This window comes from Heterodontus francisci, chromosome 38 (genome assembly GCF_036365525.1).
Source record: "Heterodontus francisci isolate sHetFra1 chromosome 38, sHetFra1.hap1, whole genome shotgun sequence".
NCBI classification, from domain to species: domain Eukaryota; kingdom Metazoa; phylum Chordata; class Chondrichthyes; order Heterodontiformes; family Heterodontidae; genus Heterodontus; species Heterodontus francisci.
This window is the reverse complement of record NC_090408.1, coordinates 17,703,023-17,719,713: the sequence shown is the minus strand read 5'-3', so window position 1 is coordinate 17,719,713 and position 16,691 is coordinate 17,703,023. Positions and strand designations below refer to the sequence as shown.

The following is a 16,691-nucleotide window of genomic DNA, read 5'->3' as shown; positions in this document are numbered from 1 at the left end:
CTCACAGCTGTAATTGATTCTTTAACCAATAATGCTACACCCCTCCTTTGTTATCCCCCTCTCTATCCTGCCTGAAAACTCTATATCCAGGATGTTAAGCTGCCATTTTTGCCCCTCTTTAAGCCAAGTTTCCATTATAGCAATGATGTCATGCTGCCATGTGTCTACCTGTGCCCTCAGCTGATCGGCTTTATTTGCTATACTCCTTGCATTTAAATAAATACCTTTTAACACTGCAAATTCCTGTGCTGTGCAGGAATTGCTTCTTCTGTCTTTCAGAGTCACTCACGAATTTTCTGCCACCTGTTCCCTGCTCAGAATTTGTCCTATCTGAAATTGCCCTCAGGTTCCCATTACCCCTGTCAATCTAGTTTAAACCATCCCCAACAGCACTAGCTAACCTTCCTGCAAGGATATTCGTCCGGTCCTGTTCAGGTGTAGATCATACGGCTTGTACAGGTCCCACCTTCCCCAGAACCGGTTCCAATGCCCCGTGAAATCTGAAGCCCTCCCCACTGCACCATCTTTTCAGCCATGCATTCATCTGGTGTATTCTCCTATTTCTATACTCACTAGCACATGGCCTTGGGAGTAATCCAGAGATTACGACCTTTGAGATTCTGCTTGCTAATCTCTTTCTTAATTCCCTAAACTCAGCCTGCAGGAACTCATTCCTTTTTCTACCCATATCATTGGTACCAATGTGGACCATGACCTCTGGCTGTGCAGCTTCACCCTCCAGAATTCTCTGTAGCCACTCAGTAAAATCCATGACCCTTGCAACAAAGAGGCAACATACCATCCTGGAATCACGTCTGCGACCACAGAAACGCCTGTCTGTTCCCCTAACTATAAAATCCCCGACCACTATTGCTCTGCTGTCTTTTCTCCTCTCTCCCTGCACAGCTGAGCCGCCCATGGTGCTCTGGTCATGACTCTCGCTGCACTCTATAGAGGAACCCTCTCTCTCATTGGTACTCAGAACTGAATACTGGTTAGAAAATGGGATGCCCTCTGGGAACTCCTGCACTACCTGCCTTGACCTTCTTGTCTGTCTGGTAGCCATTCAGTCCCTCTCTGCCTGTGCTCTCTTAAGCTGTGGGATGACCACCTCTCCAAATGTGCTATCCACATTTCTCTCATCCTCGTGAATGCAGTGATCCTTGAGTTCCACGATTCAGCCCTGAACTGGCCTAGTTTTAATTTTAAAGTTATTCCCCCTTGTTCTGGACTTTCCCACCAGAGGAAAACTTTTTCTCTATCTACCTTATCAAATACTTTAATTAGATCACCCCTTAATCTGCTATATTCAAGGGAGTACAAGCCTCGTCTAGGCAACCTACCTCATAACTTAATGCCTTTAGCTCCTCCTTTTGAAGAAGTTTCTCCTTTTCTCAGTCACTTTTTGAAACAAGGTCACTGTTGTTATAGAAGTAAACACAGCAGCCAATTTGCACCTGCAACTTGCCACAAACAGCAGTGAGGTAAATGACTAGAGGATATGTTTCGGGTGGTGTTGATTGAGGGATAAATAGTGGATAGGCCACTGGGTGAACTCCTTGCTTTCTTCAGTTAGTGCTTTAGAATCTTTTACATCCATCTGAACAAGCAGGCAGAATCTCAGTTTAATATTTTATCTCAATAATGCACCTCTGACACTTTGGTACTTCTTCACTACTGCCCAGTGCTACCACTGAGCCCAGTGCACAATTGGGGCTCCCTACCAATGTTGGTATAATCACATGCATCGGACAATCATTGACATATGTCTTGCCTGAACAGTGTCAATTTCCCAATTGACAACAGTGACATCACAACAAAATTATTTTTAGTATCTAACATAAGTCATCAAATTTAGAAAAGAAGTCTAGAAAGCAGAATCCTTGAAACTATATTTGCAACGCAGTAAGCCTAGTCTTAGATGGACAGAGATAATGTCGTCACGGACCTATTAAGGTCTCATTGCAGACATACTAAGTTCTGTTGATCTCAGTTTAATACCTAGTGCCATCATGAATGTGCTGTATGAGAAATTGCTTGAAAATAAGGATTGACTAACTTGGTTGAAGCAGTGTTCTGCTAAGTGGGACTAGTCTCCAATATCAAGCCACTGTTGACAGTTACATGTCAGCTTCCAACCCACAGTTGTCAGGCATGATGTGGAGCGGAGGCAAGGTGACTGGCCAACAGGAGGAAGGGACCATTGACAATGGTTCCAACTTGCAAGGGGACTTGGTACAAAGCACCACACACAGAGAGACATTGGAAAAGGTTTTAGAGAAATCCACAGATGTCCGCCCAATCTTTTAACGCAGCCAGAGTGTGTGCTAGGGAAGGTTTTAAGGGAAGGAACTAGAACAGGGTTTGTCTATTTTTTAATGCAGCAGAATTTTAGTATTAAAGAAAAAGATATCACTTGTTCATATCTTTTTCCTGCTGAAATTTGCACTGATTTTTACTACAACTCTTAAAACACTTAGCTACAAAGTTTTGACCGGATACTTAATGTGAAAATATTGACATATTGAAGGAACTAGATATCAGATGAGGTATTTTGTGTTAAATTTCCAACTTATATTTGTCAAAGACACACTGAGAAATGGAGTAATTAAATATGATTTATACAGAAAATATTATTGGTTTCATAAGCTAAATATGATTTGTACTATACTATCAAAAAACCCTCCCCTACAGTGTCTGACAAAACACACCCAGGTGTCCTGAGAAAAGGCATAACTACAAGTAGCAGAAGCACTAGCCAAGCCTTTGTTTTTACAAGAAGGAAACATACTGCTGTATTGTTAGAAGTGATAGCACATCAAAGTTCTTGGTCATATTCACAGGAAGCCATCAAACAGCCCAGCCTCACTGACCCCTTGGATCAAGGACTGCCAGTACTGCCCCACTGCTGTGATACTGAGAAATCATTTGTACTCGTTGGGCATAGCATCAATACGTCTTGTGCAAAACCAAGCACTGTGTGAGCAGCAAGCACATTCGTATTGCCAAGTCGGCTCTTTCATCTCATTTTGCCTAGGCTCTGTTTAATAAGCTCTTTTATTTTATATCAGCTAGCTTAGAGTATGGCTTCTTTGTTCTTTTGCTGTTTAGACAGTGGGAAGTCAATCAGAGTCGATGAAACCAAAAGTAAGCGCAATGGCAGTAATGGCAGCTGGCCAAACACATTGAAAGTAATTAAAGAAAAATGTGTTCAAAACAATATTTTGAATAGTCCATTTCTTGATGTATTTTGTCATAAGCACACTTGATTGAATTTGGCAACAATCTTGTATTTAAATGGGCATATGGAAACAAGTTGGGACAACAACACATTCACAACAGAAACCAAAATTTGGTCAGCTGATTTGCGGTTTCTTTGCTCACTTTTGTTCTCTGATGACTTACTTCTATTCCAGAAGTGAATTCCTACTCCAAAAGTCTGAAAGATGTCCATAGGCTAGTGCTTCACATGGAATCAGTTTGATATGTCTTCATCTCCCACTGATTAGGACATGTTGAGATGAGATTTGGTGAAGTAAGTTTCATGCTTTATGCTCAGTGCAGTGAAGTCAATTATGTTTAAAAAGGAACATGTGTTCAGGAGTGGACTTTCCCAGATTTTTTCCCCTCACTGGCCCTGAATTTTTCCTCTGCTTTTTTACCTCTCCTTGGAGCTTTGGGGATGGAGTGTAGCGGGGGTGAGAGGTAGGGGGCTTGGGAGTGTCTAGTCAAGATGGTCTAGACATCATGGTGTTTGGGGCAGTCTTGATGGACCAGCTGGTCTTTTCCTGCCCATCAATTTTTATGTTCATATTCAGCCCCTCACGCCTTTCCGCCATTCAATTAGATCATGGCCGATCTGTATCTTAACTTCATTCGCCTGATTTCGTTCCATAACCCGAAATACACTTACTGAACAAAAATCTATCAACCTCAGTTTTGATGTTTTTAACAGCTATTTGGAGGGTGAGCTATATATAATGGCTTGTAAAAATGGTTCAATATGTGTGTGGATAACTGCAAAAAGAGTAGCTGAAATTTTATTCTGAAATATAAGACGTTTGCTCATCTAACCTTTGTGAAATAAGAAATCTTTTTCATAAAGAAGATCGACATGGCTCTGCAAAGTATAAGCTTGACTCTTTCCCTCTGAAAACAGCAAAGTATTTTCTATGCTGACTGCTGACACAAATTAGAAAATTACTGAAGTTAATCTAACATGAGCTGGAAAAATCTCAACAGCATTCTACTGGATGTTATCATCAAAATATTATGGAGCCATAGGGATATCAAAATGGTTATACAGGCAATAGTCAGGTCTTACAACTCTGATGGAATTCTTTGAGGAGGTGATTGGAAGTATGACCAAGGGGTATCCAGTAGATATAATATATTGGGTTCCAAAAAGCATTTAATTAGGTTCCACGCCTGAAGCATTTAAAGTAAACAAGGCACTTTTTTTTTATTCATTCACGGGATGTGGGCTTCACTGGCCAGACCAGCATTTATTACCCATCCCTAATTGCCCTTGAGAAGGTGGTGATGAGCTGCCTTCTTGAACCGCTGCAGTCCATGTGGGGTAGGTACACCCACAGTGCTGTTAGGAAGGGAGTTCCAGGATTTTGACCCAGCGACAGTGAAGGAACGGTGATATAGTTCCAAGTCAGGATGGTGTGTGACTTGGAGGGGAGCTTGCAGGTGGTGGTGTTCCCATGTATTTGCTGCCCTTGTCCTTCTAGTTGGTAGAGGTTGCGGGTTTGGAAGGTGCTGTCGAAGGAGCCTTGGTGCATTGCTGCAGTGCATCTTGTAGATGGTACACACTGCTGCCACTGTGCGCCGGTGGTGGAGGGAGTGAATGTTTGTAGATGGGGTGCCAATCAAGCGGGCTGCTTTGTCCTGGATGGTGTCGAGCTTCTTGAGTGTTGTTGGAGCTGCACCCATCCAGGCAAGTGGAGAGTATTCCATCACACTCCTGACTTGTGCCTTGCAGATTGTGGACAGGCTTTGGGGAGTCAGGAGGTGAGTTACTCGCCTCAAGATTCCTAGCCTGTGACTTGCTCTTGTAGCCACGGTATTTATATGGCTACTCCAGTTCAGTTTTCGGTCAATGGTAGCCCCTCGGATGTTGATAGTGGGGGATTCAGCGATGGTAATGCCGTTGAATGTCAAGGGGAGATGGTTAGATTCTCTTTTGTTGGAGATGGTCATTGCCTAGCACTTGTGTGGCGCGAATGTTACTTGCCACTTATCAGCCCAAGCCTGAATATTGTCCAGGTCTTGCTGCATTTCTACACGGATTGCTTCTGTATCTGAGGAGTTGCGAATGGTGCTGAACATTGTGCAATCATCTGCGAACATCCCCACTTCTGACCTTATGATTGAAGGAAGGTCGTTGATGAAGCAGCTGAAGATGGTTGGGCCTAGGACACTACCCTGAGGTACTCCGGCAGTGATGTCCTGGAGCGCAGACGATTGACCTCCAACAACCACAAAAATCTTCCTTTGCGCTAGGTATGACTCCAGCCAGCAGAGGATTTTCCCCCTGATTCCCATTGACCTCAGTTTTGTGAGGGCTCCTTGATGCCCTACTCGGTCAAATGCTGCCTTGATGTCAAGGGCAGTCACTCTCAGCTCACCTCTTGAGTTCAGCTCTTTTCTCCATGTTTGAACCAAGGCTGTAATGAGGTCAGGAGCTGAGTGGCCCTGGCAGAACCCAAACTGAGCATCACTGAGCAGGTTGTTGCTAAGCAAGTGCCGCTTGATGGCACTGTTGATGACACCTTCCATCACTTTACTGATGATTGAGAGTAGGCTAATGGGGCGGTAGTTGGCCGGGTTGGATTTGTCCTGCTTTTTGTGTACAGGACATACCTGGGCAATTTTCCACATTGCATGGTAGATGCCAGTGTTGTAGCTGCACTGGAACAGCTTGGCTAGGGGCGCGGCAAGTTCTGGAGCACAGGTTTTCAGTACTATTGCCGGAATATTGTCAGGGCCCATAGCTTTTGCAGTATCCAGTGCCTTCAGTCGTTTCTTGATATCACGTGGAGTGAATCCAATTGGCTGAAGGCACATGGGATTATTACTGAAGTAGCTAACTTGAATTAAAAATTGTCCCAGTGATAGGAACCTAAAGCTAATGATAAATGGATAAATGTCTGTTCTGAAGATAGTAGGTTTTGGATTTCCAAAAGTATCTGTCTGACTCCCCGCTGGTTATAAATGACAGGGTGTATTCTGCACCCAGCAGTATTCTCACATTTGTTGATGATATCAAAATGTATGGTCACGACCAGTGTAGGAAAGGTTAAAAGATATTGAAAGATATATTAAACAGGTAGGCTAAAGAAGAAAAGATGGCATTTAGTATGAATAACTTTAAGTGCAATCAACTGGAATCTGATCGGCAGTAAAAGTAATGGTAAAGGTGAAAGTTTTGAAGAAAGACTAGAGCCAGTTTTCAAGAGTTTTTGTTTTAAAAGGAAGAAGTCGTATTTATAGATCAACTTTCATGACCTCAGGACATCCCAAAAGCGCTTTACAAACAATGAAATACTTTTGGTTTTGATGTGTAACAATTTCCACACAGCAAGATCCCACAAACAGCAACGTGATAATGAGCAGATAATCTATATTATTTTTATTTATGCATTCATGGGATGTAGGTTTCACTGGCATGGCCAACATTTATTGGTCATCCCTGCTTGTCCTTGAAAAGGTGGTGGTGGGCTTCTTGAACCACTGCAGTCTGTGTGGTGACGGTATTTCCACTGCACTACTAGGCAAAGAGTTCGGGGATTTTGTCCCAGTGACAATGAAGGAACGGCAATATATTTCCAAGTTAGGATAGTGTGTAACTTGGAGGGAAACTTGGAGGTGGAAATGCTGTTGAATGTCAAGGGGAGGTTGTTGGGCTTTCTGTTGTTATGGATGGTCATTACCTGGCGCTTGTATGGTGCGAATGTTGCTTGCCACTTACTAGCCCAAGTCGAGATGTTGTCCAGATCTTGCTGCATTCAGGCACATTTCACACAAAGAGTAGTGAAAAACTGGAACTCCCACTCCCAAAAGGTTGTTGAGGTTAGGTCAATTGAAAATTTCAAAACTGAGATTGATAGATTTTTGTTCCGCGAGGGTATTAAGGGTTACAGGTCCAAGGCGGGAAGATGGAGTTAAAATACAGATCAGCCATGATCTAACTCAATGGTGAAACTGGCTCAAGGGGCTGAATGGCCTTCTCCGGTTCCTATGCTCCTTACCATTTAGTGTATATATCTCCCCCTTATTCGACCCCCAAAATGTAACACCTCAATTTGTTTGGAATTAAATTTCATCTGACAACTAGCTGCCCAATTTATTTGTCCTCCTCAAATTGCATGCATTTTTGGGTCATCTCCAAATGTCACCCACCCCTGTATCTGAATCCAGTTTTCTTACATATATTGCGAAGAAATCGTCCCAGCACTGAGCTGGCATACACCATCTTTTACACTTTCTATTTAGTACAGATAAATGTGAAGTGCTGATTAGAATCAGATATAGACACAGCAAGGCAAATGATGGCTTGGTTAGCGACTCCAGGGGAGGAGGCAGGGGTATAGTTGGCCATGAAAGCCATGTCAAGAATGATCACTAAATGCTATCTATGTTTTGCCATATTTGTGAATGACCCATTAACCATCTGCTCTTTTGAGCAAGTAAGTTCCAGTATTTCACAAGATGCTTCCAGTTCACCATTTTCTGTTAATCATTGTATTGCACGCTCATCATGTGGCCTTTACATTAACACAAGAATGTTTCCTATTCTGCACAACCAAAGCCAAGGATGGAGTTAGTCATGGAATGCTTTTCATTTCCGAATTAACTATGCAGTCACTTTGGAGCCAACTACCCTCACTACCTCGTCCTAAAATATTTCTTACTACAGGCCCATTGTAAAAATTAGAGTTCCAAACACAAATGATAACCTTGACACAGCTTATACTTTACTACCAATAATAACTGCAGTGTTGCTTGCTTGATGTGCAAGGCACAGTCATAGACTCCAGGCGATTGGAATGAATCCATTGAATGCCTTTTTGGAAAGCAGTTTGGCTGCACAGATTGTATTATACTGGTCTGGAGACAATTCATCCATCCTTGACTTGACTCCTAGAGTCAATGAAAATTTCTTGCTGGGGCCAAAATCTACAAGTTGCTGCCAAATATGCTGATAATTCACATGTGAGTTTTCATTTTTATCCTTTACAAATATAAATGATTGCCTCGACAAACACTGGGCGCTTGTCCCAAACCACTGCACAAGCAGAAAAAGCAACCTTCTGATAATCCATTCAAATAAATGGCTTTAAGGGTCTTGGATTCTCCAAAGTGAAAATAGATTTTGAGATGCCGGCTGAGATTTAATTTCATGTGGAGAAAAAGGCTTATGACTTGTTACTTCTCAGATTGCAGGTAACACTGGCAAGGCCATAATTATTGCCCATCTCTCGTTGCCATGAGAAGTTGGTCATGAAGCTCCAGTGTGATTTGGACAGGGTTGAATGAATGGGGCAAATACATGGCAGTTGCAGTATAACGTGGCTAAATGTGAGGTTATCCACTTTGGTGGCAAAAACAGAAAGGCAGATTATTATCTGAACGGCGATAGATTGGGAAAGGGGGAGGTGCAGCAAAACCTGGGTGTCCTGTGCACAAGTCGCTGAAAGTGAACATGCAGGTGCAGCAGGCAGTTAAGAAGGCAAATGGTATGTTGGCCTTCATAGCAAGAGGATTTGAGTACAGGAGCAAGGATGTCTTGCTACAATTATACAAGGCTTTGGTGAGACCACATCTGGAGTATTGTGTGCAGATGATAAACAAAATAAGGTTAAAGCTCAAAATTTAAAAAAAAGACTGATATAACACCATTCACAACTTCAGAACTTCCCAAAGTGCTTTATAGTCAGTGAAGCACTTTTGAAGTGCAGGAAATGCAGCAGTCACTTAGCACACAGTAAGCTCCCACAAACAGTAATATGATATTGACCAAATAATCTGTTTTTAAGCATTGGTTGAGGTAAAAAAACATTGACTAGGACACAGGGGAGAAATGCCCTGCTCTTCTTCCAATAGTCCCATGGGATAATTACGCTCACTTGAGAGAGTTAACATTTCATCCAAAGGATAAGTAAAATTAAAATCATTTCTAGGATAAAACCAACAATGAAAAGCTACAGAGCACTTGAAACAGTTCCAGAAAGAACACAAAGTTAAAGAACGCTATTTGATACAGGACAGTAAAATGAAATGGAATTCCATATTTTTTCTGCTAAAACATTTAGTGGAACTAATAAAGGGACACAGATTCATGGCAACACAATATGAAATGGATAAAGTTCTGGATTGAGGAACCCATCCCAAAATATACACACTTACAGTTGAGATTTTATGACCAGATTTATTCCAGTTATTGCACATTCTAGTGAAGGATGCTGTTTCTTTTTTTAGAAAATAAATTCATCAGGTCTTTAGTTGTAAAGTTTTGACTGCCAGATCTCTTTTTAAAAGTAGGTTAAGTGGTGAGCTGTCCAAGAGAATTGGGACTGTTGTAGATAGGTGCTGCTGACTTCTGCCTCAGTCCACACTTCAGTTAACTGTTGGAGCTACATTGGCTCCAATGCCACCTGCTTACCTTCTCTTTGAAGAGCACAGCCTTTAGCTTGGCTTCAGGCAACTGATAAGTTTGAGTTTGAGCTTTCATCAGCTGAACAGTGTGCACTAGAAGCTCCCTAGACCCAGCATGATGCATTACCCTTAGCCTTCTGACCCCAGCATGGACAATACACCAAACCCCACTCAATCCAATAATTGGAGGTTTGGGGTTTCAACAGTGGTCAAAATTGACCAGAAACTCAACTGTATCAGCTACATAAATGCCGTGGCTACTAGAGCAGGTCAGGGCGGGGTTGGGTATACTAAGGTGAATGGCTTCCCGCCTTATTCCCCAAAGCCCTTCCAGAGCATAGGTTAGGTGTGTGATAGAATACTATCTGCTTTCCTGTATGGGTGCAACTGCATCGGCACTCAAGAGGCTTGACACTATCCAAGACAAAGCAGCCCACTTGATCGGCAGCCCATTCACCACCTTAAAAATCCACACCCGCCTTCACCGGGCACTATGGCTGCAGCGTGTACCATCGACAAGATGTACTGCAACAACTTACTGAGGCACCTACAACAGCACCTCCCAAACCCATGATCTCCACTTCTTGAAAGGATAAGGATAGAAGGTGCATGGGAACACCATCAACTTAAAGTTCCCTTCCATGTTACAGACTGTCTTGACCAGGAAATATTTCACCGCTCCTTCATAGTCGCTGGGTCAGAATGCTGGAACTGTCTACCTAACAGCATTGTGTGTATACCTCCACTATGTGGTCTGCAGTGGTTTAAGGAGAAGGCTCACCACCACCTTCTCAAGGACAACTCGGGATGGGCAATAAATGCTGACTCTGCTCGTGATGCTGAATATCAGTGCATGCTCTCATTCCCAAACTGTTCCCATACTCTCTCAGCAGCTTTGATTAGTTAGGTATCCATGCCCAATGCCTTGCACAAGGCTTAGTCATTCCCACCAAGGTTTTCATGTGAGGGGTTTTGGCAGCAGTGATGCCAATTCCAAGTAATCATTGGTAGGTTGGTGTAGGATCACGTTTTTTCTCTGCAACTGCTTCCCTTTGTACCACAAAAATTATGTAATTAAATGGTTATTTTATGGCTATTTTTAATTCACTTCTATGCACATTTTCTTCTCAAATGAAACCATTGACTCAAGGTGGGACATGATCATTTGAGTCTTGGCAGAACTCTAGTACCTCACCTATGCAGATATTCTCCATGAGTGACCCTAGACAGTGTGCTTCAGTAGACTAGTTGATTTAAGAACATAAGATGTAGCAAGAGTAGGCCATAGGGTCACACCCCTTAGGGTAGGGTCTTCTGATTTGGTCAGTGGTCAGGGACAGGAGCATGTGGCTGCAGCTGAGGCAGGTCAGGGGACCCAGAGGATAGGAGTGCAGGAGCCTCAGCCTTTGCGATTGTCCAACAAGTTTGAAGTTTTTTCAGCTTGTTTGGCTGAGAGTGGGGGCTGCAGGGTGGATGAGCAACCTGACCATAGCACCATGGTACAGGAAACTATTCAAGAGGAGGGAGCAAAAAACAATGTGGGGTAGTAGGGGACAGTATAGAGCAAAGAGCAAGTCCAGACGGCTGTGTTGCCTGCCTGGTGCCAGGGTTCGGGACAACTGCTCAGGGCTGGAGAGGAACTTACAATGGGAGGGGGAGGATCCAGTCGTCGTGGTCCATGACATAGGCAGGACAAGGAAGGAGGTTCTACTTATTCAGTATAAGGAACTAGCCGCAAAATTAAGAAGAAGAAACTCAAAGGTAATAATTTCTGGATTATTACCTGCGCCACATGCAAATTGGCATAGGGCAAATAAGATTAGAGAAATTAATGCGTGGTCAAAGACTGATGCGGTAGAAGTGGGTTCCGGTTCGTGGGGCACTGGCACCAGTACTGTGGAAAGTGGTGGCTGTACTGTTGGGACGGTCAACACCTGAACCATGCTGGGGCTGGTGTTCTAGTGAGCTGCATAACTAGGGAAGTAGAGAGGGTTTTAAACTGAATAGTGGGGGCAAGGGATTAAATTTGGGAAGATATGGTAAATCAGGGAGTAGAGACAAGGCAAGAGAGAAAGGAATTAATATGGGAAATGATAAACAAACTGTGACAGAAAGGGACAGAGCATACAAATCTAAGAGTAAATCAACAGATAAGGCTAGACTTTACAAAAATAATAAAAGGTCAAAACTAAAACTATTTGAATGCATATAGCATTCGAAACAAAACAGATAAACAGAGAGCACAAATAGAAATAAATAAGTATTATCTGATAGCCCTTACAGAAACATGGCTGGAGGATGACATACGTGACTATTGAAGGGTATATGGCATTTAGGAAGGACAGAAGCTAGGAAAAGATGGAGAGGTAGCTCTGTTAATTAATGATGGTATTAGCGCAATAGAGAGGGATGATCTAAGTTCAGGAGACCAGGATGTAGAAGCAGTTTGGGTAGAGATGAGAAATCATAAAGACAAGAAGTCACTTGTGGGAGGGGTGTACAGGCCACCTGACATTAACCACACTGTAGGACATGGCATAAAGGACAAAATAGTGGCAGCTTGCCAGAAAGGTACAGCGATAATTATGGGGGATTTTAACCTACATATAGACTGGAAAAATCGGATGGGCAGAGGTAGCCTAGATGAGGAGTACATAGAATGTTTTCGGGATAATTTCTTGGAACAGTACACTCAGGAACCAACCAGAGAGCAGGCTATACTAGACCTGTTAGTGTGCAACGAGATAGGATTAATTAATGACTTCATAGTTAAGGCACCCCTAGGTAGCAGCGATCATAATATGATTGAATTTTACATTCAGTTTGAGGGAGAGAAGAGTGGGTCCAAGACTGGTATTTTAAACTTAAATAAGGGCAATTATTAGGGCATGAAAACAGAGCTAGCTAAAGTGAACTGGCAAATCAGGTTAAGGTATTGGTCAATAGTGATGCAGTGGCAGACATTTAAGGGGATATTTCAGAATACACAGAATAGATACATTTCAATGAGAAGGAAAAATTCCAAGGGTGGGACCCGCCATCCATGGTTAACTAAAACAGTTAAAGATAGTATCAAACTTAAAGAAAAAGTCTATAATTGTGCAAAGATGAGAGGCAGGTCAGAAGATTGGACAGAATATAAAAAAACAGCAAAAAATGACTAAAAGATTCATAAGGAAGGTAAAATTAGAGTACGAGAGAAAGCTAGCTAGAAATATAGACAGATAATAAGAGTTTCTATAGATATTTAAAAAAGAAGAGTGAGCGTTGGTCCTATAGAAAGTGAGTCTGGGGAATTAATAATGGATAATAAGGAGATGGCAGATGAATTGAACAGATATTTTGCATCAGTCTTCACTATTGAGGATACAGCTAACATCTCATTATTAACTGTAAGTCAGAAAATGGAAGGGAGGGAGGAACCCAAGAAAATTACAATCACCAGGGAAGTGGTACTGAACATATTGTTGGAGTTGTGGGCTGTGTCCTGATGGACTTCATCCTAGGGAGTTAAAAGAAGTGGCTAGTGAGATAGTTGATGCATTAGTTTTAATTTTCCAAAATTCCCTCGATTCGGGGAAGATTCCATTAGATTAGAAAATAGTGAATGTAACTCCTTTATTCAAAAAAGGAGGGAGACAGAAAGCAGGAAAATACAGGCCAGTTAGCTTAACATCTGACTTAGGGAAAATGTTAGAAGCTATTATTAAAGACCTTATAGCAGGGCATTTAGAAAAATTCAAAGCAATTAGGCAGAGTGAACATAGTTTTGTGAAAGGGAAATCATGTTTAACCGATTTATTGGAATTCTTTGAGGGAGTTACATTTGCTATGGATAAAGGGAAATCGGTGGATGTATTGTACTTAGATTTCCAGAAGGCATTTGATAAGGTGTCACATCAAAGGTTATTGCAGAAAATAAAAGCTCATGGTCTAGGGAATAACATATTGGCATGGATAAAAGATTGGCTAGCTATCAGGAAACAGAGAGTTAGCATAAATGGGTCATTTTTCTGGTTGGCAAGATGTAATGAGTGCTGTGCCACCGGGATCTGTGCTGGGGCCTCAACTTTTTACAATTTCTATAAATGACTTAGATGAAGGGACCAAAGGTATGGTTGCTAACTTTGCTGATGACACAAAAATAGGTAGGAAAGTACATTGTGAAGAGGATATAAGGGGGCTACAAAGGGATAGAGATAGGTTAAGTGAGTGGGCAAAATCCTGGAAAATGGAGTATAATGTGGGAATGTGTGAAATTGTCCACTTTGACAGGAAGAATAAATAAGGAGCATATTATCTAAATGGTGAGAGACTGCAGAGCTCTGAGATGCAGAGGGATCTGGGTGTCCTAGTTCATGAATCACAAAAGGTTAATAATCAGGTATAGCATGTAATTAGGAAAGCTAATAGAATGTTATTGTTTACCGTGAGGGTGATTGAATACAAAAGTAGGGAGGTTATGCTTCAGCTATACAGGGCATTGTTGAGACCACATCTGGGGTATTGTGTACAGTACTGGTCTCCTTACTTAAGGAAGGATGTAAATACATTGGAAGCAGTTCAGAGAAGGTTTACTAGACTAATACCTGGAATGGGCAGGCTGTCTTACAAGGAAAGATTGGATAGGCTAGGCTTGTATCTTCTGGAATTTTGAAGAGTAAGTGGCGACTTGATTGAAACATATAAAATCCTGAGGGGTCTAGACAGGGTGGATGTGGAAATGGTTGTTTCCCCATGTGGGAGAATTTCGAACTCGTGGTCACTTTAAAAATAAGGGGTTGCCCATTTAAAACAGAGATGAGGAGAAATGTTTTCTCTCAGAGGGTCGTGAGTCTTTGGAATTCTCTTCCTGAAAAGGTGGTGGAAGCAGAGTCTTTGAGTATTTTTAAGGCAGAGGTAGATAGATTCTTGATAAGCAAGGGGTTGGAAGGTTATTGTGGTAGGTGGAAATATGGAGTAATCAGTTCAGCCATGAATTTATTGAATGGCGGAGCAGGCTGAAGGACCGAGTGGCCTACTCCTGCCCCTAATGCGTATGTTCGTATATGGCCTCTCGACCCCTCTCTGCCATTCAATAAGATCATGGCTGATCCTCAACCTCAACTCCACTTTTCTGCCCGATCCCCAGATCTCTGATTCCCTTTGAGTCCAAAAATCTGCTGAGCACAGCCTTGGATATACTCAACAAATGAGTATCCACAGCCTTCTTGGGTCGAGAATTCCAAAGATTCACAATCCTCAGAGTAAAGACATTTCTCCTCATCTCAGTCCAAAATGGCTGCCCCCTTATGCTGCGACTGTGCCCCCTAGGTCTAGATGCTCCAACAGGGGTAACAACGTCTCAGCATCTACCTTTGTTAAGCCTTCTCAGTAGCTTTTACATTTCAATGAGATCAACTTTCAGTCTGAAAACTCCATCCCATAGATAGGCCCATTCTACTCAATTTCTCCTCATAGGACAACCTACTCATACCAGGAATCAATCCAGTGAAACTTCATTGTACCCTCTCTAAGGAAAGTATATCCTTTCTTATGTATGGAAACCAAAACTGTAAGACAGTATTCCAGGTGTAGTCTCACCAAATCTCTGGACAACAGTTGAACATGTTGCTTTGCTCACCACATGTCTTCACATACAAAACAACTTACATTTATGTATTAATGCAGGAAAATGTTCCCAATACACATCACAGGGGTGAGACGTTTACCAAAGATCAGGCCTTCGAAAGTCAGGGAGAGGTAGCATGGCAGAAGGGTTTAGGAAAACAGCTCAACGGTTTTAGAGTGTGGGATAGAGATGACTAAAACTTCTGCTACCGAAGGAGGCCAGAGTTGGACGAGGGAGGGTCACATAAGTTTGACGAGGGTTGAAAAGGAGGTGGACTCACAGATGGAGATGCAAATGACTATGAGGATGTGTTGGGAAATGGGTAAATTGGCAAAGACAGGAATGATAAGAGGGCAGGACATAGTGCGGGATAGAATACAGGCATGTGATATTTGGGCAGGATTGGAATTTAAACTGGTTAGAACTTGGACAGCTGCAGAAGACAGTGTTGGACAAATCAAATCTGGAGGTAACAAAGGTACGAGTGAGTGCTCAACGGTCATGTGGGTGAGCTAAGGAAGCCAACTATTATTTAGGAAACAGATGGAATTGGTGATGGTGAGGATTGAAAATTTGAAGGTCAGCTCGGGTTAACAGGGCACTGGGTTTGACCATTGTCGGATTCAAACTGATCAAGCAACTGGGGCATGGAATCGATGGCTACAGTGCAGAGTTTTTGGTGGGAGCTCAACAAGATGGATTCACCGTTGCCAATGCCAAGCTGGAGAAAGTTCTTACTCCTTCAGGACTTAATGTTGGACAATAGTTGGGCAGCCCAGAGGTTGCTGTGGGGCCAAGGATGTCAGAGAATCTTCACTTTACAATTCTTGTAAATTACATCGGGCCTCCATTCATCATTTGAAAAAATATCCTGATGCTCAAAAACAAATTAAAGTGCTGTCCGAGAATAGATAATACTGCAAGACACTTTATACATTTTGGAATATTTATAACTCATTCCACCAATTAATGCCTTAATATTTCTATGCTATCTGTAGGCCCTTGAATTCTGTGCATTTACAATGCAATTGGATGAAGTTGCTCTTATAATCGCTGATGGACAGTATGCCTACGGCCGCACGGGGAGGTAAGGTCACATTGTTATATGACTGTGTTCTGAGCAGCAAGAAAGTTGAACTTCCAAGATGTTAGGACAACAGAAGATTATTGAACAGATAATAGAAAAAGTGGGAAAAGGTGAAAATTGTCATCAGCCATTGATTGTCCTATTGATGTGAATGTAAACCATGTCTCAGATTTAGCAATAGGATTTTTTATTTGTACCAAGAACTCAATTAAGTCTTGAGTGCAAGAGGTTTTGTGAAAAGTAGCAGGAGTGAAAACATTTGATAAGGTAGTCAGATGTGGCTTTTAATGTGAATAAATTGACAACTGACTGAGTAAATGTCTGTTT

At 42.2% G+C, this 16,691-nt stretch overlaps 1 protein-coding gene across 1 annotated transcript in view; it reads left to right on the top strand.

The window, feature by feature from the left end:
- Positions 1-16,691, top strand: part of LOC137352404 (peptidyl-prolyl cis-trans isomerase FKBP8-like) — a 189,329-nt gene that overhangs the window by 17,775 nt on the left and 154,863 nt on the right. Inside the window, exon 3 of the mRNA XM_068017759.1 lies at positions 16,276-16,364. Coding sequence (XP_067873860.1) covers positions 16,276-16,364 — 89 coding nt within the window. The remainder of the gene's footprint in view (positions 1-16,275; positions 16,365-16,691) is intronic.